This window comes from Prionailurus viverrinus, chromosome D1, assembly GCF_022837055.1.
Source record: "Prionailurus viverrinus isolate Anna chromosome D1, UM_Priviv_1.0, whole genome shotgun sequence".
In the NCBI taxonomy this organism is placed as follows: Eukaryota; Metazoa; Chordata; class Mammalia; order Carnivora; family Felidae; genus Prionailurus; species Prionailurus viverrinus.
In genome coordinates, this window is record NC_062570.1 from 59,532,999 (window position 1) to 59,558,834 (window position 25,836).

Here is a 25,836-nt window from a genome sequence, read left to right on the forward strand (position 1 = left end):
GCACCATTTGTTAAAGAGGCTGTCTTTTTTCCGTTGGATATTTGAACCTTAACTTTAATCGACACATCCCACCTAGGTATTTCCCTTCTTACCACGCCCCCTCACTCGAACTCCATTTCCCAACATGCCCTAGGCTCCTCTAAGTCGGCAGTCATTGTGACGCGAGTAACACAGCTTTCTGGGAAGTGTAGTTTATTTGTTCTCCAGCTGCAGAAAAATCTAAGGCTGTGGACTACCACTCCCGTGAAGTAGCGCGGAATTCCACCGCGTTCGCGGCGTCTTCGAACGCGCCGCGGCAGCCATGTTGGACGCGGCCAGCACAGGGGCCGGCACCAGGGGGTTATCGAAGCAGCTGTCACGATGCTGGGGTCCCTGGTGTTGAGAACAGCGCCGGCGCCCCGGCTCCTCCTCCAGCTGCTTAGGTCCCCATCGCTGTGGAGAAATGGAAGTGCCTCCGGCCAGACTGTAACCACCGCGGGCCGCGGGGAGCCGCAATGGCTGAGGGCGGCCGTCGGGGGGCGCCCTGCAACATCGCCGGCTTTCCTCACCCGAGGAGGGGCAGCCACCTGGGGGCGTCAGGGAGAACGCACCGAGACCCAGTGCTTCCTAGCCACCACATGGGGACGCCTTCCTAGCCCAGAAGAAACACTCCCGGGACAGGACAGCTGGAACGGGGTCCCCAACAAGGCTGGACTGAGCATGTGGGCCCTGGCCACGGCGCTAGTGGTTCACTGTTACAGCAAGAGCCCGTCCAACAAGGGTGATTATCGGGGCAGTCTGGGTTCGGGGAAGGTAGAGGCGGGAGGAGTGTCCTGACTCGAGGGTGGGAGTTGCTTGTAGATTTACACCAGCAGAGCTTCAGTCTTGGAGGAACCCAGACATCATCTGGTTACTGGGGCAGGGTGGTGAACTGGAGAGATCAGTTGCCTGTGAGTTGTGTAACTTCCCATCGTAGGCCAACTCCCTCCTTTGGGCATTACTTTGTCCATCTGTGCAATGGACAAAACATGTAAAATTAGAGAATGGACCCTTTATGCTCTAATATTCTGCCCGGTCCAATTCCTAAGAGGCCTCCAGGAAACCACGGTGTGTTCTAACGGCAACCACTGGGTAATTTAGAGAAGTTTTCCTTGTAAGGTGGCCTAAGAAAGGAAGTAGAGACTTGGTTTCAATGCCAACTTTGCCACTGCTCACCCCTTGCTCCTCTCTGGCTTCACCGTCCCCCCCCCCCCCCCCCGCCCCTTACACAGTAAAGAATGATTTCTCAGTAATCTTACAGTGCTGTTATTTTGACTCTTGGAGTTCAGCAGCGTGGGTCTGCCCATCAGACTCCCACGGGTTTTGCTGTGCCTGGTCTCAGGTGTGAGGTGATCTTGCCAGGTGGGACAGTTGGCAGGAGGATTAGGCATGCTATAATTCTATAACTTTGAGCATTTTTTTTTTTTTAATACCTTCTGTGAGCCCAATTTTGGGAGGTTTTGAACTCCTAACAAAAAGTCAGTTAAGGAGACAGTGCAGGCAGTTAGGCCTATGGGTGTGGTGAGTGGTCTGACAGTGTGTTGTTGGGGGATTGGAGGCACCAGTAGGATCAGGAAAGCATTCCTGGAAGATTGGAGACCCCTAGAGGATGGGGAATTTGAACTTGAGTTCTGTAGGATGAGGCAAGAGATGAAAAAGAGAGCGGTAGTGTGAGCTCCAATTGAGCAAGGAATGCAGCTTATCTTTTTTTCAGGTTGATACCAGCCCCTTTCCCTAATACTTTCACATCGTTTGTCCACCATAGATAGCATCTGGAACTTAGTAGGTACGCAGTAAATGTGTCTTGAGTTGGATTCTGTTTCATGCGAAGGCTTCACAGATAAGGGATTCACAGGTCAGCATGATGTGTATAGAGGTTAGCAGGGTAGCCAGCCTGGTTGGAGGACAGGGCGTTTTTGGAATGAGGTGAGAGCAAATGGAGTGGGGCCTGGGTGTCAGACAAGAGGGTTTGGAGGTTTTGGAATTTCTCCTGTAGGCAGTGGAGAGCCATGGAAAGTTCATGAGCAGGCAGTGTCCTGAGGCCAGTATGTTTAGATGGATTGGGGGAGGTGTCCAAGGTCTTGCCTTAGACTTTCCTGGGGGCTCCAGACTGGACTTTGTCTATTTACTAAAGTAGGTAATGACCAAAACCATGATCACTTCCAACCCTTCAGACTTTGCTAGCCTACCCTATACCCTGATTTGGAGTTACAAGCTCCCTGTAGGAGCCAGGAGGCCCTGGTTCTCAGCTCATTCCTCATTCCTCCTGTGACCATGCAGAAGCCACTTCTTTCTGCAGAGTGAGATCCCTCAGTGATCTCTGAGGGAATTTTGTTCTCCTTCCGGCTGAGGGCTGCCTGAGCATCCCTGGATGTGTGCTTAGAGAACCACTGGGGAAGATAACCAGGAAAGATCTGACCCTAGAGTCTAGGCCGGCAGGTGGGATGGAGACACTAATGTTTGAACCACACATCCGGTTTGCATATGCATGATAAGGTGGCCATCTTATCCCTGCTGTACAGGTAAGGAAATTGAGGCTCAGGAGGTTAGGTGAGTTGGCCAGGTCATATGGCAAGTAAGTGGCAGAATTGGGATGGGAACCTAGGTTTGTCTGGCTCCAGATCCTGCTCTTCCCACCCTACTGCAGTGCCTCCTCAATGTTTCGCTGGGTGAGTCTCTTGGCTAGACTGAGAACTCCTTGAGGCAGGGCTGGCTATGAGTCTTTCCATTGCTCAACAATGGAGCTTAAAACCATGCTGGGCAGATAGGGCTCCAAGGGCATTTGGTATAGACTATTTGAAAAAATGGTGCCTCTACTGTTGTTTTTTTCTGAGTCAGGCAGTTTTCCTTTTGGCCACAAGGTGGTGCCAGTAGCCTGCCAACTGCCCAGGCCACACCAGGCTTACATTAGGTTTAGGGTTGCTTTTCTTTTCTTTAAAAACAATTTTTTAAATGTTTATTTTTGAGAGAGACAGAGTGTGAGTGGGGGAGGAGCAGAGAGAAAGGGAGACAGGTTCCGGAACAGGCTCCAGGCTCTGAGCAAGCCGTCAGCCCAGAGCCCAATGTGGGGCTCTAACTCACAAACCAAGAGATCACGACCTGAGCTGAAGTCAGATGCTTAACCAGCTGAGCCACCCAGGTGCCCCTAGGGTTGCTTTTCTGCTAGGTGGTTCCTAAGGGATTGGAACCCTCTGCTTTGGATCTCCTTTTGCTGATCTTGGCACTGAGAAGTTTGTAGACTTTTTGACCCTCATTTCATCTCCTCAGCATCCCTGTGAGGCTGTCGGGACAAGGATTATTGCCTCTGCTTTATAGTCCTGAAAGTGGGGGTTGAGAAGGAAAGGGGCTGCTACAGCACAGGGAGTAGGGGGCAGACTGTTGGAGCCAGGCCTTCTGATTCCTGGTCAAGGCTCTTAACTTTCAGAGGAGCCCACACGCTTGCCTGTTCCCATTCTGTTTCTGGTGTTGGGTTGGTGACTTGTGACATGAGATTCAAAACTAGGCTGAGAAATTGGAGTTGGGGGTGAAAGTGGCACAAGGTAGGGGGGGATGATTAATAACAGTGGCAGCCATGTGAAACATTAGAGCTTTCTAGCTAATGAAGAGTGAAGGGATTCACACATCATGCATTTGCCATAGGCAGCACATAGTTGCTAGCACCTTACCTGAACCACCTGTATGATGAGAAGAGTTACGAGTTTGGGTTCCATAATGGATGTGGAAGATAAGTTAACAGTGGATACCATCTGGACAGAGGATGATTAGCTTTCCCTTTATATACTTTGGCGTAATTTCCCTTGTTAAAGCCCATGTTTCTGAAGTTCTTCCATTTCTATTGTTTTACTGGGTCCTCCATGCAGCTTTGAGGGTAGGTCCTGGATAGGGATCTGACCAGTGCCCCCTTTCTTTTCAGATGCAGCCCTGATGGAAGCTGCTCGCACCAACAATGTCCAAGAAGTCAGCAGGTAAGTGTTGAACCCCAGGACTTGCTCTCCCCCACCTGAGCTGGGTGAACCCCTTCCTCCAGTGATGATTGCTTTGGAGGAAATGCTCACACTAAGTTGGGAAGTGAGCCCTGTGACTTCCCTATGGTCACAGTCACCTGGGCTCCCTTGGCCCAGGTCAACCTTTAAATGTTTTAAGGTAGGGAGTCAGCCCTGTGTCTCCTTTTTTTTTTTTTTTTTTTTTAACCCCAAACAGCTCTGGATCCTTCCACTGTTTTATTCTTTGCAGGGCATGGTTTAGAGTCCTCCCCACATCCTTTGGGTCCTTTACTGAATCTTCTAATTTGTTCTTATATCTTTGTGGAAGTGGCCAGGTGTTATTGTTTGTTGCCTAGATGGGGGGCACCCATGAAAAAGTTTGGAGATTTGGGAGGGAGCTGAAAGAGGCCTTTCTGCCAGGTCTTTTGGTGTTAGAAAAGTCTGCCTGCAGGGCTGGGGTGTACACACTGGGCTCCTGCTCAGGGGCTGAGTGCATTCTTCCAGTCTGCCTGGCTCAGCTGTGCCTTTTAGGACCACTGGCAGGTTGGATTTCAGGTTTGTTCTTGGGCAGGGATGGGACACAGCCTGGGGCTCAGCCTGGTGCTGGGACTGGGCCGTCTGTGTCCAGGATAGGTGCACAGACAGGGACCAGCATAAGGCATCAGTATGGGGCTGTTGGTTAGGGGCAGAGGTTTTATTCTTGGTGAAACTAGTGGCCTACCCTGGGCCTCATCTTGGCCTTTTTGGCCCTTTGTATAAAGTGAGGTGGCCACAGTATACCCCACCTTCCCTGCTACCATGTGTCCATTTTGGACAGGAAACCTAGTGTTTGCAGTGGCTATCCCCACACCCAGTGCCACACACTCTTGGTGCTCCTCCCCACTCCAGCTGCCTGAATGTATAAGAAAGTGTTGAAAGTCAGCTGCAGCCCCCACCAAGACTTACTGCTTTGATTCCCTTTCATTTCATCTGCAGCATTATTATTGATTCTCAAGGGTGCTTTTGAGTATTAATGTTCAAGGCTTAGTTTTTAATAAACCACTTTTGGAAGTATGGGCTGGGAGTTGTTTCGTAGCCAAATAAATACGACGGAGCAATAGTTTAATAAACATGCGATGATGCATCTTAAAAACCAAGCACAGATGTCAGCTTGCTGTTATAAGAGCCATTCATAACTGCCAGCTGTGCGTGGCGTCTTCATTTCCCCAGAAACAGATGAGCCTCGCTTCCTTCTGCTGCAGTACAAGGGAGTGAGGGGGCAAAAACTGGCCGTGCCACCTCCTGGCAGGCCTTTGCTGACCCTCACATCACCGGTTGGTGACCGCTGAGGGATGCCAGGCTGCTGCTTTCCTGTGGCAACCCAATGTAGGTAGTGTATTTGCAGAGCATCAGTGCAGTGAATCCACTTTTCCATCACCCAGGGGAGGCTGAGTTTACCCTATCCCAGCGAGCCCCCAAGTGTTGATTATTTTAGCTCTTTCAAATACACATTTTTCTTTTTTTTTTTTTTTTAAATTTTTTTTTTCAACGTTTATTTGTTTTTGGGACAGAGAGAGACAGAGCATGAACGGGGGAGGGGCAGAGAGAGAGGGAGACACAGAATCGGAAACAGGCTCCAGGCCCTGAGCCATCAGCCCAGAGCCCGACGTGGGGCTCGAACTCACGGACCGCGAGATCGTGACCTGGCTGAAGTCGGACGCTTAACCGACTGCGCCACCCAGGCGCCCCTCAAATACACATTTTTCTAATAGCAATAAACACCTGCCAAAAGAATGCAGAAAATGGTTGAATTCATGGTGTGTGTGATGCAGAATATTCCTTCTTGCCTGTGTGGATAGCATATGTTGGGGCCTTTTGTGTGTCTCCCCCAGTTTCCAGCTGCTTTTTTCCTGCCTGCTGTTGTTTCATTTCTTTTGGTCATGATGACTCAGAGTCTCCCTTCACCCCGTGTAAGGGAGTCAGAGATGAGCTAGGCACAGACTCTGCTTTTCAGCATGGCAATCTTTTTTTTTTTTTCTTTTTTGAGAGAGAGTGCCCACATGTGTGAGCAAGCATGAGCCAGGGAGGGGCAGAAGGAGAGAGAGAATCTTAAACAGACTCCATGCCCAGCACAGATCCCCATGCAGGGCTCGATCCTGAGCCAAGCATCAGGAGATGCTTAACTGATTAAGCCATCCACACGCCCCTATTTATTTTTTAAGTAGGCTCCATGCCCACTGTGGGGCTTGAACTCAAGACCCTAAGATTGAGAGTCCTGTGCTCTACTGACTGAGCCAGCCAGGTGCTCCCATTCTGTTCTTTGTTTAAGAAGGTTGTGAGCTAGACTTCAGCTTAAACCAGTGGTTTGTGTGCCTCCCCAGGTCAGGGAGAGGTCTGGTTTCCCACATCTCTTCCCCAGCACAGAATTTCCCCAAACAGAATTTGGGGAAAGTTGCTTTTTACTGATTTTTCAGCAAACTTGAAGCAGAAAGTCCAGAATCTTATTTCCATATGCCCATTGGCTATATCAGAGGGAGGCTGGATCCCTCCCTTTTCCCTTCTTCCTCTCCTCCTTTCTCCCTGCCATTTCCTTCCTCCTCCCCCAAGGCACTTAAACCTTCTTAATGTGTTCAACTCTGACTCTTCAGGAGTGGAAGCCCTGTCCTGGGGCCCCTGTCCCACCTGTCAGCAGCATGAGCAGGTGGCCCTTCTCCTCGGCTCAGCTCATACCCAAGCCTGGCTTCTGGATGTAGGAACCACTCACCCGAAACATAGGGCACAGGGCAGACTGAAGGCACATCTGTCCAGGCTTGGGCTGAGCCATGTAAGGAGCTATCCAGGCTGAGAGAAATGAGGCCTCCTATTCTCTCAGTGGAGATCACATTTCTTTCAGAACAAACTTGGGTGAAAGACAACACCCCCAACCCATTTCCCTTCTCCCAGCAGGAAGCTGGGCCTCTCTGCTTTGTGCCTAACTCAGTTTTTCATCAGCCCAAACGTTCTCTAATGAAGGAACCCTGGTGATACCAGTCTTCAACTTCAGACTGCTTTTACCTTCCATGATCCATTTGATCACTTGACAAAATTTACTGAGCACCTCTCATATGCTAGGCCCTATGCCTGGCATGGGGTACACCTGACCAGACATGATTCCTGCCCTCAATGTAGGTATTGGGGAAGACTGTGGCAACACAGTGTGGTCAGTGCTGTGAGACAGTAGCCCAGAAGATGCCCTAACCAACCTGGGAGACCAGAGTAAGCATCCTATTGGAAATGGCTTCAAATATCAGTAGGCCTTAGCAAATAGAAAGGGAAGGCAAAGGGGGTTGCATGAGTGGTAGCACTGAGGCAAGAATCAGCCTAGGGTGTGTGGTGAGGAGGGGGATTTATATATTTGTGTTGTTTGATCACAGTTTGCGGCTAGGAGGAACTGGAGAAAGGAAGGGACTTGGTCATGGACGGCACTGTGCATTTGTCCCTCAGTTGTTCATCTGTCTAGCCTGTCTTCTGTGCCCAGCCCTGAGCTGAATTTGTGTTGGTGGCAACGCCATGAGGAAGTAGAAGCAGTTCCTGTCCTGGAGGAGCGTACTAACTCCCTTCCCGGGGGAGGAGGGAACACATGAGTCAAAATTGAGAACCAGCAAAACTGGGCACATATTGCCTGACTTTTATGAGCTTAAGTAACACAGAGATGATAATACCTTTAACCGGTAGAGTTGTAGAGTATTTGTTAATGACAAAATGTTGCTTCATTTGACCAGTGTTTGTGAGTGCTTATTAGGAGCGAGGCATTGGACTGAGTGCTTGGAGATACAGTGTGAACAAGATTGGCACAATCCCTGCACTCTTGGTACTTACAGTCTAACTGGGAGCCAGTGACTGGGAGCCAATACTAATTATGTACTTGAAAATGAATTGCAGTTTGTCTTTTCAACAAATGGTAGTGGGACAACTGTATATCCACATGCCAAAAAAATGCAGTTGGAGCCTTACCTTACCCATAGACAAATATTAACTCAAAATGGATCATAGGCCTAAATGTAAGAGCTAAAATTATAAACTCTTAAAAGAAAATATACGGATAAATTTTTGCGACCTTGGGTTAGGCAAAGCCATCTTAGATATGGCAACAAAATCACGAGAAACCAAAGGAAAAAATAGATAAATTGGACTTCATCAAAATTAAAAACTTTGTGTTCAATGGACACCTTCAAGGAAATGAAAACTTTCCCACAGAATGGGAGAAAATATTTGCAGATCATATATCTGGTAAGAGATTTTTATCTAGAATACATAAAGAACTGTTTAACTGGACAATAAAAAGATAACAGAATTTAAAAATGGGTAAAGGATCTGAATAGACATTTCTTTAAGGAAGACACTCAAATGAGTACATAATATTCAATATGCACATGGAAAGATGCTTAATATCATTAGGGAAGTGCTAATCAAAACCACAATGAGATATCACTTCATGCCTGGTAGGATGGCTGTAAGCAGAAGGATAATAGCAAGTGTTTGTCAGGATGTGGAGAAATTGGAACCCTTGTAGATTGCTGGTGGGGATGTGAAATGGTGTGACTATTTTGGAAAAGGGTTGGCATTTCCTTAATATGTTAAACATAGAATTACCTTATGATGCAGCAAGTCTATGCCTAGGTATATACACCAGAGAAATGAAGACGTGAACGTGAATGTTCATAGCAGTGTTATTCATAATAGCCCAAAGAGGGAAACAGCGCCCAAAACCCAACAATGGTTGAAGGGACAAATAAAATATAATACAGCCATATAGCAGAATATTATCAGTACAAAAGAATGAAGTATTGCTATATGCTACGACGTGAATGAACTTAGAAAGCATTATGCTAACTGAAAGAAGTCAGACAAAAGACCACATATCATATGATTCAATTTATATAAAATTTTCAGAGTAGACAAATCCATAGAGACAGAAAGTAGATTAGTTATTGGCAAGGACTGCAGAGGTTGGGGTTGGGAGGGACTAGGGAGTGACTGCTAATGGGTCTGGAGTTTCTTTGGGGAATGATGAAACTGTTCTGGAGTTAGTAGTCAAGATTGCACAACTCAATATAATAAAAACAATTGAGTTGTACATTTTTAATGGGTGGGTTATATATGATATGTTAATTATATCTTCAAACTTGATTAAAAAGTGAAGTATAAGACACTTGGGAATCTAACCTTGAATCTGGGAGGGGTTGAGGTGAGGGTATGTATCAGTAAGGAAAAGCATTGGAGTATGTGAGATTGAAGTGAGCTCGAGAGGATGAAGGGAAAAGCAGAACATTCAGTTGGAAGGAATAGTAGGCGGAAGGCCCTGAATTAAGAACAGATGTGAAGAAATCAAGCAGTTGAGAGAAAGCCAATCTGGTTAGACTCTACAGAGCAAGGACGGAAGGACATGAAATGAAGCTGGAGAATTAAGCGAGGACCATACTACACCGAGTCTGTAGGCCGTGGTAATGATTTTTATTTTTACTAAGATTGCTGGGCAACCAGTGTAGAATTTTAAGCACGTGTGTGTGTGTGTGTGTGTGTGTGTGTGTGTGAGAGAGAGAGAGAGAGAGAGAGACAGAGAGAGAGACAGAGACAGAGAGAGAGAGAGAGGAAGGGAGGGAGATATGGTGACATGATCTAGATCTGTAATTTTAAAAGATTTCTGGTTGCTCCATGGAGAATAGATGATATAGAGAGCCATCCATGGTGGATGCAGGAAGATTGGATGAAAGTGACTGGAATAGTCTAGAAGAGAGGATGATGGCAGGTGATGACTTGGACTAAGGTGATAGCAGAGATGGAGGAAGTAAGCTAGACAGGACTTGGTGGTGGTTAGAGCAGTATCAATGCCTGATATGTCCTACATACTAATAAATGAATGTTGAATGAATGAATAGAATTGGATATCATTGATTAGGGAGAAGAAATTATTAAGAAGGAATTTCAGTTTTCTGGCTTAATCAGCTATGTAGATGCTATTCACTGAGGTGAAGGTGCTAGAGGAGAACTGAGTTGGGGGGAAAAGATTATGAGTTTGGTTTTAAACATGTTAAATTTAACATGCTAGTGAGATACTCAAGTGGAGATCTGACTCTTCCCACTGTATATACCATGCAGTCTCCCCCACCCCCCCAAAAAAAATATATATCAGTGATTACTCGAGAGATTGTTTTGTTATCTTTTTTTGATTTCTGGTTTCATGATTTTAGAAAATAAAGGAGTTCATACCAGCTCAAACTTGTTTAGTAGATGCCTTTGGAAAAAAGTTTGATTTGGTTTGCATTTCAAGAAAGAAGAAAGGGTTGGGTTTTGTTGAGGGCACAAAACATTTATTCTAGCTTTACATTGATGGCTTGGTTCTTGTCCCTGGATGCCCCAGCTTGGGGCTTGAGGCACTTGCTGTCCATGTGCCAGTGCTAAGGTGTCCAGAATGTGCTCAGCTACAGCATAGGTAAATGTTCTGCACATTGATCCAAGGATTTTATCTAATTAACAAAAACCCTGGCTGGTAAGTACATTTGACTGTCTCAGAGCCTCAGAGAAGCTGTCTGTTTATCGATTGTTGTATCATTTTGGCTGGATGGGAAGATATTAATGATGGCATCAGGGCAACCAAAACATCCAGCTCTCTTAACCAGTAAATATTTAAATGTCCTTGTGGTTTACAGTAGGTTGAAACTAAAGTTTATTCTAAACCAAAGGTCAAGGCTTCACTGGTATCACTCTTCTAATTTGATGCTTGTTGTGAGAGCTCCTTAAGATCATCACACTGTTTTTTGAATGCTAGGATGTAACATGCACAGGCTTTTGAATAGTGGGATGTTAGAAGGCAGTGTAATGGAAAGAATAAAGGATTTTTAGAATGAGAAGACCTGGCTTCCACTTCTGACACAGCTATGAACTGGCTCTGGGACCCTTAGTAAATCATAGAATGTCCCTCTTTGAGTCTTTGTTTCCAGATCATGTTAATGGGGACCCCACTGAGAACTTTGAATATAGTCTCTAGTGTTCAACTCTGCAGAGAAAACTGAGTCTCTTTGGAAAGGTCCAGATCGCACACTGAAACACTAATTCAAGTGGACAGTTCCCAGGCAAGCAGTTCTTCAGAGTGGCCTGTACCTTTTTCTGAGGTGCGTGGACTGGATCTTTGCTTACTTTCTCCCTGGTGATGGCAGGTAATTGGGGAAGGCTGGATTAGCAGCTTTTTCGGAACTTCATGGGTAGGTGGAAGCAATCAGTCATCTGCATAGAAACCCAGCAGAGTCAGGTGGTTGGCCAACCCCCAGAGCACAGAATGGTCAAGGCCTACTGGGGTGGCTTGTAGGGAGGAGGGATGTCCCTGAAAGGGAGCCCAGCCCTGGGATGGAGCCTCTAGTGTTGGCCCTCCTGGTTCTTGGTTGTGTGGCCTTAGTCCCTAAACTTCCTCAGTGGCCTTACCTGTGAAGTATTGTTGATAATATTTGTCAGACCACCCTCCTAGGGTTTTATGAGAGTTCCAGGCAGGTGAGCTCTTGTCCGGAAAATTACTCATCCTTTGGGTCATCAGTGTCATGTTTTCCTGGAAGGCTTCAAGTACCCTAGCCTTCCCAGTACCTGTAGGTCCCCATAACACCCAGAACTTCCTCTGTGACAGCACTTATCACCCCCTGTTGGGATAGGTCATCTATTTTCTTTCTCTCCCACAATACTGTGAGCATTGCTGGTTTTCATTGCTGTTCATGTGAATAGTTAACACATACTTACTGAATATTTCAAAAGTGCTTTGTAAATGATAAAGAGTTAGGCAAATGTTAATAGTTATTGATAGTTATAATAAACCTGTAAAAGAGGACTGACCTCCCTTTGAAAAAATAATATAAAAATGGAGAATTAGCTCTTGTATTCAACAAGTAATACCTACTATTTGCTGGCACTGTGCTAAGCTCTGATAGATCAGTGGTAAGCCAAAAATACATAGAGGCATCACCTCATGGAGCTGGAAGCCTACTCAGATGTTGATCGTGCCGATGTGAAATTACAGCTGTGACAGATGCTGCAAGGGAGGGTAAAGAGAATCCTAGAGCCTCTGGTGGATTTCCTCTGGTCAAGAAAAGGTTCCCAGAGGAAGCTTGAGCTCTGGTGAGGAGTTAACCTAGGTGAAGAAGGGCAGAAGAGTTTTCCTGGCAGAAGGAACTTTTATTTACAGAGACCCGTGGAAGGAGGAACGATGGCAAGTGTGAAGAACTGAAAAGGGCAGGCACCTGCAGTGTAGAGCGGGTGCCAGAATAAATATTGAAGCCGTAGTAAGGAGCTTTGTGTTTGTTCTAACAGCAGTGGTAGCTGATTTGGTGGTGGTGGGGGGGCATGGGGTGGAAGGTTGACATGATCAACAACCATTCTGATTGTTGAGAAACATAAGGAACCAATCTGAGTGTTACCAGTCTGTGTGTTGCCAGCGTCTTTGGCACTGATCCAGCCACCGCAGCAGGGTAAGTCGCAAAGCTGTAGTCCTCCAGGGCCCTGCAGCAGGGGCAGCAGTCAGGCTCTGTCTCCCCAACAGTATCGCTGTGGCCTGAGTGCCACTGCTTGTAAATCCCAGCTCAGTCATGACCATAACACGTCAGCATGGCTAGAACCAGTTAGATTTTTTTCCCACGGAATTTTCCTAGAAACAATGGGAGAGAAATCCAAGAATACTGAAAATAGTCAAGCTAAATGTGTTTCTGGGCTTACAGTATTCACTTTAGCTTCTTGCTTCACAGTTCCTGCTCTGTCCATGTCCTGTTTGAAAGCTTTCCCAGAAAAAAAATCTCACTTTTGAATTTTGAGGCTCTTTTACATCCTAGTTCCTTCCCTCCTCTCCCTTCTGAGCAGGAGTCCCAGGTCCAGAGTCTTCTTAAGGCAACAAGTGGTTCTCCCCTGTCACTCTGTCAGGGCGTCTGCCCAGGAGGCTCTCATCTCATTGGCAGAAATCCCGGTGGTAAGGACTTTGGGATGGGAGAAAGCAAGGTTTCATTCCCAGCTGTGAGTCTGAGAAAACAAGGGTTGAATTCCAGCTGTGCCGTTTGTCAGCTCTGTGACCTTGGGAAGTTGCCTAACCGCTTCTCGCCTAAAGTGAGATGATGATTGACCTACCTCACACCATTGCTGTGAGTACTAAATGAGAACATTAAATGACAGAAACTGCTTAGTGCTATGCCTAGTGCATACCAGATGCTCAGTGCATAGCAAGTTTTGTTACTAAGTGTTGATAATTACACCAGGTTTTTACCCCACAGCTAGAAAAATAAATTAAGCTAATGGATAGAATTTTCTGGATATTCAGTTGTTACCCTGTACATGTTTCTTAAACTTTTAGTGTGAGTATTCAGACACCTCCCAGACTAATGAACACAAGGTAAATGAATATTAAGTGGGGCAAAAAAACACAGCCTATCATGCTTAGTTTTACTCTTTTTTTTTTAGAACTCACATATATTCAGAATTTTATTTACTTCTTATAGGATATTACTTTAATGACATTTTTTACACCTATAATTTTTATATACTTTGGTACATGTAGTATAAAATATTATAAAATAATATTTTAGGGGCACATGGCTGGCTTAGTTGGAAGAGTGTACAACTCTTGATCTTGGGGTTGTGAATTCAAGCCCCATGTTGGGTGTAGAGATTAGTTAAATAAATAAAACTTTTTCAAGAATCTTAAATAATATTTTAATAACATTGTTGAATATTATTGATAGTGGCTGATGTTTATAAAATGCCTTTTTTGGGGTGCCTGGGTGGCTCAGTCGGTTAAGCGTCCGACTTCAGCGCAGGTCATGATCTCACGGCTCCTGGGTTTGAGCCCCACGTCGGGCTCTGTGCTGACAGCTCAGAGCTTGGGGCCTGCTTCAGATTCTGCTCTGGCTCTCTCTCTGCCCCTCCCCCGCTTGTGCTCTGTCTCTCTGTCTCTAAAATAAAGAAACATTAAAAAAAAAATTTAAAAAAGCAAAAAACAAATGCTTTTTTTAAAGCAGTTGCATGAGGCTTTAATCACTAAATCCTCACAGTTGTGCAGGTAACAATAGCCCTGCTTCACAGACAATGAAACAGAAATGCAGGTTGCTAGAGTAATCCACAGTGGCCCACTTGGAAGTCGCACACCACTTCATTTTCCAGATGAAGCGGCCTGAAGCAGAGAGAGGCTTGCTGGGGTCACAGTTCCTCAGCACTCTTCCAGGCTCAGCGAGATGTTTTCTAGCTAGAGGAAGAACCATTTCTGTCCGCCTTATTGGGAGTCCACAAGGCTCCTGAAGAGAAACTGTCAAATCCAGATCCCTTACCTGTCCTCCCCTCTGCTCTTCACCCACACCCCTGCCTCCAGCCCCACGCTCCTGCCAGCCATGCCTGGCCCTTCCCTCCACCCCAAGAACCCCATTCCACTGAGACTTGGCTTCTCACTGTCCCAAACATGCAGCTTACTCATTCTACCTGGAAGCCTTTGCAGTGATTCCAGTTCCACCCCTGTCCTGTCTGGATCCAACTGATGCTTCATCGCCCACCTCAAGCCCTTCTTCTTCCAGAAAGCTCACCCTCACTAATAATGATAGCTGTCATTTATTAAATACCCACTCCATGTGAGGCAGAGTACTAGATACTCTATATGTATTATTTTCATTTCTTGGTACGGTATTGCAAAAGCAGATTATGTTACATCCATTTTCCAGATGACAAAACTTGAGGCTCAGATTTAGTGCTTACTACCTCACAGCTAGTAAATAGCAGTGTGGTGATTTAAACTGAGGCCCACAGGAGTCCAAAGTATGCACTTCCCTTGCTTCAGTTCATTACTTGCTCTAGCCCATATTGAGCTTTCTTACCAGATTCCCACAGCCTTAAAGTCTGAGCCACACAATATCACGGTTAGTTTTCTCCTTGACTCTTGTGTCTGTGTCTCCTCAACCAGGCTGTGCTGTCACAGCAAGGTGGATGGCACCTCCTCCTGCCTCCACCGTAGCTAGTCACACAAGCCTGGCTGGGCACTCAGAAGGCACACAGTACAGATAGAGCCTTACTGGTTGATTGATTGGTTGAATGAAGCCCTGTTTATTCTCCAGAGGCTACCCAGCAGGAGGGTACAGCAGCTGGACAGGCTGACTGGTCTCCAGGATCCTCCATTCATGTGGATGGGAGGCCCAGCAAGGTTGCATAAGAATCCTCTCTGAGGCTGAGCTGAGGTTTCCATCTCAATGCCCTTTTGTTTGGGGGGGGATAGCACCCAGGCCTCCCGGGAAGTCTGTGTGTTTGACCAGCTTTTGCAGATGGACAGTGAGCAGGGACAGGATATAAAGCACAAACAATTGTGGGAGGCCTCTGAATTCCCAGGGGTTCAGAGTCCAGCAGGCAGGGCAGGATCCTTTCTAGGGCAAGTGACACTTAGTTATAGCCCCTGCATGGGTAGACTGGATCCAAGGCACTTTTTGTCTCTGGCCTCACTTCCTCTTCAGTATTCAAGTCCTTCTTTGGGTTTTCTTTTTTTTCCCCTTCAAGGAGGTTTTCTGCTGGACAGCTCCTCTAGGTATGAGGCCCTCTCTACCTCCCAAAGGATGCACAAACTCTGGTTGAATAAGCATTCTTTCTTTTATTCTTTTCTTTTTCTTTTTGAGATATAACTCACATACCATAGAATTCACTCTTTTAAAGGGTGCAGTGGTTTTTGATATATTTATAAGATTATGCAACCATCACCACTGCTTCATTCCAGAACATTTTCATCACCCCCTCACCCCAAAAAAGATCCTGGTCCCATTGGCAGTCACTCCCTGTCACTCCCCCCAGAACCTGGCAACTACTGATCTACTTTCTGTCCCTGTGGATTTGCCTGTCTGGACATTTTCCATAAATGGAATCATACAACGTGGTCTTTGGGGACAGGCTTCTTTCACTTAGCGTAATGTTTTCAGGGTTCATCCATGTTGTAGCATGTATTGGTATTTCATTCTTTTTATTGCTAAATAATATTCCATGTATAGATATACCACATTTTATTTATCCTTTTTTCATCAGTTGATGGGTGTTTATGTTTTTACTTTTTGGCTGTTGTGAATAATGCTGCTGTGAACATTCATGTACAGGTTTTTATGTGAATGTATGTTTTCATATCTCTTGGGTAGATACCTACAAGTGGAACTGCTGCACAATAGGATAACTCTATTATCCATTTGCCAGGCTGTTTTCCAAAGTGGCTGCGCCATTTTACATTCTCCCCAGCAATGTATGAGGGTTCTGACTTCTCTAGTCTTTTCAAAACTTGTTATTGTCTGTCTTTAATTATAGCCATCCTAGTATGTGTAAAGTGATATCCTATTGTAGTTTTGATTTGCATTTCCCTGATGGCTGATGATCCATCCATAGAGCATCTTTTCACATGCTTATTGGCCATTTGTATATCTGCTTTGGCATTTATTTTTATTTTATTTTATTTTATTTTATTTTATTAAAAAAAATTTTTTTTAACATTTTATTTATTTTTGAGACAGGGAGAGACAGAGCATGAACAGGGGAGGGTCAGAGAGAGGGAGACACAGAATCCGAAACAGGCTCCAGGCTCTGAGCTGTCAGCACAGAGCTCGACGTGGGGCTCGAACTCACGGACCATGAGATCATGACCTGAGCCGAAGTTGGCCGCTCAACCGACTGAGCCACCCAGGCGCCCCTATTTTTATTTTTTATATTTTTTTGGCATTTATTTATTCTTAAGACCCCTTATAAGCATTATGCCCCATTTGGCATTGAGGAGGAGAATAAACATGCATCATGATGACTTTTGCCTTTCAAGAACTTGCAGTCTGGTAAGAGACTTGTAATTAGTATGTAAGAAAAGTTAAGGCTTCATAGAGAAGGTGGCATTTAGTCTGGGCCTGGAGATTCGTAGTATTTGGGTACAAGGAGCTTGGTGGAAAGGTTTTCTGGGCATTTGGAGTAATGTAAGCAAAGGCACTCGGTAATTAGAAAAACATTTATCTTGTGATGAATTCTGAAGCTGTATGTGTGAAAGCACTGGCATAGCACTTGACACATAGTGGGCTGTCATTATGTGTTAGCTTCCCCTGCAACTGCCCTTTAGTCCCTGCTCTGTCCTCCAGGACTGCGCAACTCTTTTCCTGTTCCAGACTTAAAAAAAAAAAATTTTTTTTTTGGTAACGTTTATTTATTTTTGGGAGAGAGAGTGCGAGTGGGGGAGTGGCAGAGAGAGAGAGGGAGACACAGAATCTGAAACAGGCGCCAGGCTCTGAGCTGTCAGCACAGCTGACAACCCAATGCAGGGCTCGAACTCAGGAATGACGAGATCAATAACCTAGACCAAAGTCGTATGTTTAACTGACTGAGCCACCCAGGCGCCCCTCCAGACCTTTAAATATTAGGAGACAGACCTCCAAGCCAAGTAAGACTTGGTTCCCTAAACTGTTTTCAAGTCTTCTCCCTATCCTAGTCATTTCCTAATGAAATGGCCACAAAGTTTTGGTGCCCTTTCTGAATTACAGTGTGGCATGACCACAGTTGTGAGGAACAGGGCAGTCATCCCTTTTGTCAGAGATTTTATGCTTCTATTAATATAGCCTGAGCTTGCACTAGCTTTTTTGGTAGCTGTGTTGTGCTCCTAGATTCTGTAAGCTTGCAGTCAGCCCAGCCTGCTGAGAACCAGGGCTTCTGTACTTCTTTAACCTTTTGATTGGATTTGTTTAGCAAACTTGTTTTAACCTAAAGGCAAGACCACTTTTAAAGTATCGTATTGCCATGTATTGCTACATGAGTATGAAAGTAGTGCTGCTAATGTGGAGATTACCGTGAGGAAGAAGGGATGGATTGGGCCTTTCTCATCTTGAGTCTAGGAGAAGAGGGTCTCTTCAATGGGAGAAGGTTCTAGAAAGCAGAACTAATCAAAGGGGATCTCCATTCTTCAGATCCCTCCTTTCCGTTTAAGTCTTTTCCTTCTTTGTCATTTTTTGTCAGTTGATTAGTCCCATCAGATTCCTGTGGTGTGCTGGCCCCAGGCTAAATGTGGGAAAGGAGGGAAGAAATGGGATATGTGCCCTGGAAGGCAGTGTGATTCAGTAGGGAGAGGTCCCAGTCCCAAGCTGCCACTTACTGGCTAGTCATCTTAAGCAAGTCCTTAACTAGTCACAAGATCAGATGAGATCACGTCAGGTGCCTGATACATAGTAGGCTGCTCAAGAAGTGTGAGTTCTTTTGACTTCACCATTCAAGAGCTCTCCACATGAGGAGCCAAGTATGTTGTGTGCTCACTGACCCTGAGTGAGCAGAGCTCTCAGAGCACCTGCGATACTTAAAGCATTTATTTGTGTACTTGTCCCATTTCCGCAACCCCAATTCAGATGGGAGCTGCTAGTGGACAAGGTCCATGTCTGATTCATATCTGTACACTTAGTGCCCAGCACAGAGCCTGACTTGGAGAAGATGCTACCTAAGTTTTGTTACTGGAATGAATCTGAATTAATGTAGGCCAGTCTTTGCCTCCACCTGTCTAGGGAGTCAGGTATTGTGACTGACTTTGCACAGTCCAGTATTTACTGAAAAGCATGGGGTTCTGGAGCTTGGCACTGGTGGCTCAAGTGCCAGCCCTTTTGGAGAAGTCTGAGTCACTTCTGTGTCTCACTGCCATATTGTGACAAGCTATCTGGCAACCAGCCAGCTGCCCAGCTAGAGTCCTACTGTAGTGCCAGTAGGTGGCGCCGGTGGCCCTTTCCCACACTTCAGCTACCTAGACCGGCATTTCTATCTTGTCACCAAGTTACCAGGGCAGCTGTTGACTGGGACATACCCTATAGCCCTGGGCAGAGGTACCCAGATAAGGGTGCTCTGGGCCACCCTCTCCTCCTTATAGCCTTGTATTGTTGCTTTTCATGTTTTATTGCATCCCAGCCTTAACACACACTGCTTGGGGAAACAGGGATGTTTCCTTAAGAGGATTCGAGGAGGGGCACCCAGGTGGCTCAGTCGGTTAAGTGTCCGACTTCAGCTCAGGTCATGATCTCCCAGTCTGTGAGTTTGAGCCCTGCATCAGGCTCTGTGCTGACAGCTCAGATCCTGGAGCCTGCTTCAGATTCTGTGTCTCTCTCTCTCTGCCCCTCCTCTGCTCATGCTCTGTCTCTGTTTCAAAAATAAATAAAAACATTAAAAAAAAAATTTAAGGGGCGCCTGGGTGGCTCAGTCCGTTGAGCGTCCTGCTTCGGCTCAGGTCATGATCTCGTGGTCTGTGAGTTCGAGCCCCGCATCGGGCTCTGTGCTGACAGCTCAGATCCTGGAGCCTGCTTCAGATTCTGTGTCTCTCTCTCTCTGCCCCTCCTCTGCTCATGCTCTGTCTCTGTCTCAAAAATAAATAAAAACATTAAAAAAAAAATTTAAGGGGCGCCTGGGTGGCTCAGTCCGTTGAGCATCCTACTTCGGCTCAGGTCATGATCTCGTGGTCTGTGAGTTTGAGCCCCGCGTCGGGCTCTGTGCTGACAGCTCAGAGCCTGGAGCCTACTTCCAATTCTGTGTCTCCCTCTCTCTCTGTCCCTCCCCCACTCGTGCTCTGTCTCTCTCTGTGTCAAAAATAAATAAACATTAAAAAAAATAATAAAAATTTAAAAGAGGATCCCAGGAGATCATTGGGGGAATCTGTGCTTCTGCCTGTCCTTTCTGGTGCAACTCATGTCTCTGCCTCCAGGAAGTTGTCCCTGTGGTTCTGTTGCTCTGACCTACCCTCACACAACACCTTCTCCAGGGTCCTTGCTTGTATTTTAGCTGTTTGCCAGGTGTGGAGCTGAACAGTGAATGCCTTGAAGGACACAGTGGAACTCAGCTCAGAGTTCTGTAATAACCAGTCTCATGGAAAGTTTGTGGAATGAATGGATGAATAATAGGAAATGGGTTCCTCAAAAAATCGTTACCCAAACTGAAAGACGTTCTACAAACAAATTAGCTTTCCTCTGTAAAAGTGTCAGAACTAAGAAAATCAAAGAAAGGCCCAGCAACTATTCTAGTGAAGGGAAACTGAAGACACTTGCAGTGCCTGGTTCTAATATTGATCCTGGCTTACATCTGGATTACAGAGGGAAATTTCTATAAAGGACATTATTGGGATAATTGATGAAATTTGAATATTAGATAAAAACATTTTATCCATGCTAAGTGTTCTAAATTTGGTCATTATTGGTTAGTGGTTATGAAAGAGAATGACCTTGTACTTAGAAATATGTGCTGAAGTATTTGGGAGTAAAGGGGCACATAATGTCTGAAACTAACTCTCATATGGTCCAGGAAAAAAATAGAGAAAAGGAGGGGCGCCTGGGTGGCGCAGTCGGTTAAGCGTCCGACTTCAGCCAGGTCACGATCTCACGGTCCGTGAGTTCGAGCCCCGCGTCGGGCTCTGGGCTGATGCCTCAGAGCCTGGAGCCTGTTTCTGATTCTGTGTCTCCCTCTCTCTCTGCCCCTCCCCCATTCATGCTCTGTCTCTCTCTGTCCCAAAAATAAATAAAAAACGTTGAAAAAAAAAAAAATTAAAAAAAAATAGAGAAAAGGAGAGGCGCTTGGGTGGCTCAGTTAGTTAAGTGGCCAACTTTGGCGCAGGTTGTGATCTTGCAGTTTGTGAGTTTGGGCTCCACATTGGGCTCTGTGCTGACAGCACAGAGCCTGGAACCTGCTTCAGATTCTGTCTCCCTCTTTCCCTGTCCCTTCCCCACTCGCGCTGTATGTCTCTCTCTCAAAAATAAATAAATATTTTTAAAAATTTAAAAAATAGAGAAAAGGAATGGCTAAGCACAGGAGGCAAAATGTAACGAGAATCTGAGTGGAGGATGGATCTGAGTTTTTTTGTCCTATTTTTGTAACTGTTCTGTAAGCTTGAAATCATTTCAAAATAAAGTTTAAAAAAGTCTGTGAGGGGCACCTGGGTGGCTCAGTTGGTTAAGTGTTCAACTCTTGATTTTGGTTCAGGTCATGATCTCATGGTTTGTGAGATCAAGCCCTGCATCAGGCTCTGCACTGACAGCATGGAGCCTACTTGGGATTCTCTCCTCTCTCTCTGCCCCTCCCCTCCTCAAAATAAACAAATAAACTTAAAAAAATCTGTGCACTTTAATGTGTGTCAAGTTTCTGCTTGAAACAGGGAGATGGGACAAAGAATGGTCACCCAGCATTGGACTTCATTCCATTTCATCTAGTACTACTCAGTGAGGGTCTGATCCAGCTCCTGTGCTGTGTGCTTTTGAACAAATGAAAACTTGTGGTAATGACAAGTAACATTTGCAAAATGTAAGTGCTTTTGCATATGGTATTTCCTTTGCTCAAGCTCAGCACCCTTGTTAAGTAGGTCTGGCAGGCTGATAAGGTTAAGGTGACTGACTGAGGTTCAGAGAGGTTAACGTGACCTGCTATAGTCACGCAGCCTGGAAGAGACACATGCAGGTTCATATCCAAATTAGTCTAGTCTGAGGCTGATGCTTTCTGGACCTCCACATCTGTATCTGTACAAGGAAGGATTGGACTGATTAATCTCTGCCGATCATTTATTATGTCTAGAAATTTTAAAACTTTATATGATAGGAAATAACTAGTCAGGAAGCTTACAGGCACATTCTACACGTTTGTTGTAAGTGCTGCATAAGTGCCTGCCCTTCTGCCTCTCTGCCCACCTGCTTGCCTTTGGAGCAGTTTGGGTATGGCAGTGCTGGGGTGAGCCATATTCCTGGCAGAAAGAGCAACTAGAGAGTTTCCTAGAGGAAGGGTCCCATGCAGGGCCTTAAAGGAGAATGCTTTGTTCAAGTAGCAAATGCAGAAGATGCTAGAGAGGCCTCATGTCTGTGAAGTTAGAGCACCAGGATCCTACCTAAAGTCCACTGGCCCAGGCTGAGTTCTGAGAGCAGCCTTCTTCCTCCCTGGCCCTGCCCCTCTCAGCCCAGGCTTACTGGGTAGATAAGGCGCAGATGGAGGCTGTGTGTGTGGATTCTAGCCCCAGGCGCCTTGCCTCTGTTCAGACAGCCTGGCCTGGTGCCGTTATTACTGTAAACAGGACCTTCTGCGAGGCTCCAGCCAGAGTCCTGTTGCCCAGATAGTGATCATGATTGAGTCTGCATGGCTCACTGCTTCCAGGCCTCTGATGCAGGTGGGCCAGGGCTCCCTACCCTTCAGCCCCCCTTCCCAGCTGCAGCTGAGAGCCAGTTAATGTGAAGGATCCGGAAATCAGTTGGAACAATGCACGATTGAAGTTCAGTGGCCGCTTTGTATTGATTGGTTGTAAAGAAAGAGGAAGAAAAATCATGTGGTACCTCCCTCCGCTGAGTAGAAGAGCTGGTTAGCCAGAATAACTCAAAACTGCCCCCATATCCCTGTCTGGGACTGTCTCCCTCCTACAGACAGCAGCCGGAGGAGTTGTCTTTTCTTTGGAAGTCTTGCTGATGCCTGTGTCTGTCAGGAATCCACTTCTCAAATTTTGACATTATACGTAATTAGAATCCTAAGATTGTAGAACTGGCAGGGACTTGAGAAATCATTGAATTCACGTCCCCTATTTTACCACAGAAAAGTGAGGCCCAGAGAGACTGATTTATCCAGGATCACACAGCTAGTTACTGAGAGAGTCATGACTAGAATCCATGGCCTCTAGCCCCAGGCCTGCATCTGAAGTATCCCAAGCCCTGAGCCTGAGAAGCCACACCCACATACTCCCACATACACACAGGAGCCTAAGTTCTTTGAAGAAGACAGGCCTAACCAATATATAACAGGTAACTTCCAACATAAGACAGGTATTGGTGAGAGATATATGTCGGGAAGTGCTATATACATGTACTCATTCATTCAGCCCCTGAGCCTTGAGAAAGTGGCTGTGGTGCCAGCACAAGGAGTGAAGAGACAGGAGGGTCATGCTGACTGGAGGAGGGGGTGGGGGGACAAGGAAACTGATGTGTTTGGGGAGCCTGGGTGGCTTAATCGGTTGAGTGTCTGACTTCAGCTCAGGTCATGATCTCATGGTACGTGGGTTCGAGCCCTGCATCAAGGTTTTGTGCTGACAGCTCAGAGCCTGGAGCCTACTTCTGATTCTGTTTCCCTTTCTCTCTTCCCCTCCCCCACCTGTGCTCGCGCGCGCACGCGCTCTCTCTCTCTCTCTCTCTCTCTGCCTCCCTCAAAAATAAACATTAAAAAAAAAAAAGGGAAACTGATGTACGATATAGGTTAGCTAGCATAGGCCAATGAGGCAGCATCAAGGCAGTCTTAGGGAAGCCTTCTTGGAGAAAAAAAGGGTAAGGGGCTTTTTCCCCCTAAGAAAGTTTTGTTTAAAAAAGAAAAGCAATAGTATGTTCATTGTTGCCAAAACAACAATAAAACTTAAAAGAATACAGAAGCACTCACAGCAGGAAGGGAAAGTTTAATACCCCCCACCCCCTTTCCCCCTTAACTGTTTCATGTTTGGTCCATACCCTTCAGATCTCTCCTGGATTCCTGATATATCGGAGCAGCTTTGTTGTCCCCCTTGATTTGTTACTCTCCTATGGAAATCTTTATTTATTTATTTATTTATTTATTTAATTTATTTTTAATATAATTTATTGTCGAATTGGTTTCCATACAACAAACACCCAGTGCTCATCCCAACAAGTGCCCTCCTCCCTGCTCATCATCCACTTTCCCCTCTCCCTCACCCCCCATCTACTCTTAGTTTGTTCTCAGTCCTTAAGAGTCTCTTATGGTTTGCCTCCTTTCCTATGGAAATCTTTTTTTTTTTTTTTAAATTTTTTAACGTTTATTTAATATATTATTGAGAGAGAGAGACAGAGCATGAGTGGGGGAGGGGCAGAGAGAGAGGGAGACACAGAATCCGAAGCAGGCTCCAGGCTCTGAGCTGTCAGCACAGAGCCTGATGTGGGGCTCGGACCCACAAACCAGGAGATCATGACCTGAGCTGAAGTAGGACGCTTAACCTACTGAGCCACCCAGGCCCCCTCCTATGGAGATCTTTAGGTCTTGGGCTAGGGTGCCCTTTTCTACTGCTGGCCCTTGCCTGGGGATTTGAGACTGCTTATTTATCATTTCACAGAAAATTTTGAGCACTTATGTTCCAAGTTCTGTGTACACCTTTCACATATCCTGGTTTACTCTTGTTAACTTCCTTAAAATGGGGTAGATACTAATTGGGAAATGATAATAGTACAGGCCGTTTTTCTTTTTGTCCAGTGCTTTATTTTTATTGCATGTCAGGTATTTTTACATATTTTGCCTCATTGTTTCTTCATGGCACCCCTGTGTGACTTATGGAGTAGGGCTGCTGGGGTCCTCCATTTTTTTTAACAGATGTGGAAACAGGCTTGTAGAGCAGTAGCTGTCACTCAGATGAGGGGACCAAGTGAAGTTCAGAGAGGCTAGGTCATGCATTCATTCACTGCTACCCACCCAGTAATGCTGGAGCATGCATGTGGACCAAGTCTATCCTGGTAATTCCCCTGCTCCACCCTACTTCCTGAGAGCTGTGTGAGATCTGGGGTTCAACTCCTGACCGCTAGTGTGGCCTCCTTCCTGTCTGCTGCCCTGGGCCACCCCCAATTAGTGTCACCCACCACTGCTCTGCCAGGCAGGAGAGACCTAGTTCATTACGGAAGGGCCTTCCACAAGTCTGGACGGAGCCCAGAAAGGCCTGCAGTGCCCCACTCCTGGACAGAGGCTGCTCTGCCCTGAGTGGCAACCTGCATTAAGCATTCCACTCATCATCTCAGGGATGATGGAATCCTAACCTTTTCGGAGACACCGTGCTCTGTCACAAGCATTGCTCTTTTTAAAAGAGATTAATTCACTTGCCGCATTTTGTCCGTTGGTGAAAATCACAGGGGAGAGCAGGGGTGGCTTTCTCAGGCCTCAGAGGCCCTTTCAGCCACTCTCAGCAGGCAGCCACCCGCAAGCCCAGCTGGCCCGAAACTTTGAAATGACTGCCTACTGGGCATTCACTTGCAAAGGAACAAAATGAAATGGAGGAGACCTGGGTGTGTGAAATCCTAACTTTGAGCACAGAGGGGAAGTGGGGGAGGGGCCCCAGCCAGCTTTGAAGGAGGAAAAGTTGTTTGTAGCTGGGTTCACTTGTGATGGTTTGTAATGTTGGTACTGGTCCCGCCTTGAGTCACCAAGTGCCACCACTCCTTATGGAGTGCTACCACATGGTATCTCTTTTAATCCTTACAGCCACCTTGCACAATAGAGATTAATATCCCCCGTGCCACAGCTAGTAAGCAAGAGAGCGAGAATCTGAACTCCAGCCCTTGGACTCCAGGGTCATTGCTTTTTTCATTACATCTGAGCCCCCAGAAGGCTGCAAAGAATGGTGCTCAGGATGCTGTGCAGGGCTCAAAAGCTGGAGTGTCGCTGAAGAACACCAAGATTTGCCTTCTAGGAATGAGCCTTCTAGTTGGTGGAGCCCTTTCCTTCAGATTTCAGTGTCCCCTCCTGAAACCCATAAGAGCCTATGAGGAGGCTAAAGCTTGGGATGAGATACCTTCCGTAGCTTGTTAGAGTAGGAGGCGCCAGCCCTGGAACTAGAGCCCAGGCTGCCTGACTGCTCTCTGCTCTTTTGGCTCTGTTCATTAACAGGATAGCAAGTTTAGAGAAGCCCTCTTTTCCAGCAGTCCTCCTCTTAGAAGAAAACCCTGCATTGTACAGAAAAAAGATAACCCCTAAATGCTGATGGCCGTGTAACAAGTAGCTGAAAATTGTTGCTAATCAGAGACATGCAAACTAAAACAATAATGTGAGATCCCTTTACACTTATTGGGCTTGCAGTCAGTAGGAAGCTGGCAACTGCCGAGTGTTGGCTGGGAGAGCAGGA

General features: G+C 46.1%; 1 protein-coding gene across 2 annotated transcripts in view; it reads left to right on the top strand.

The window, feature by feature from the left end:
• The first annotated feature begins 221 nt into the window (after positions 1–221).
• The window catches only part of CLPB (caseinolytic mitochondrial matrix peptidase chaperone subunit B), a 143,034-nt gene continuing 117,419 nt past the window's right edge, over positions 222–25,836 (top strand). Inside the window, exons 1-2 of one of the 2 annotated variants that reach the window (XM_047878206.1) lie at positions 222–760; positions 3,932–3,983. In XM_047878206.1, the coding sequence (XP_047734162.1) occupies positions 361–760; positions 3,932–3,983 (452 nt within the window). In that variant the 5' untranslated portion in view covers positions 222–360. The remainder of the gene's footprint in view (positions 761–3,931; positions 3,984–25,836) is intronic. The other variant, XM_047878207.1, reaches the window with a different exon arrangement.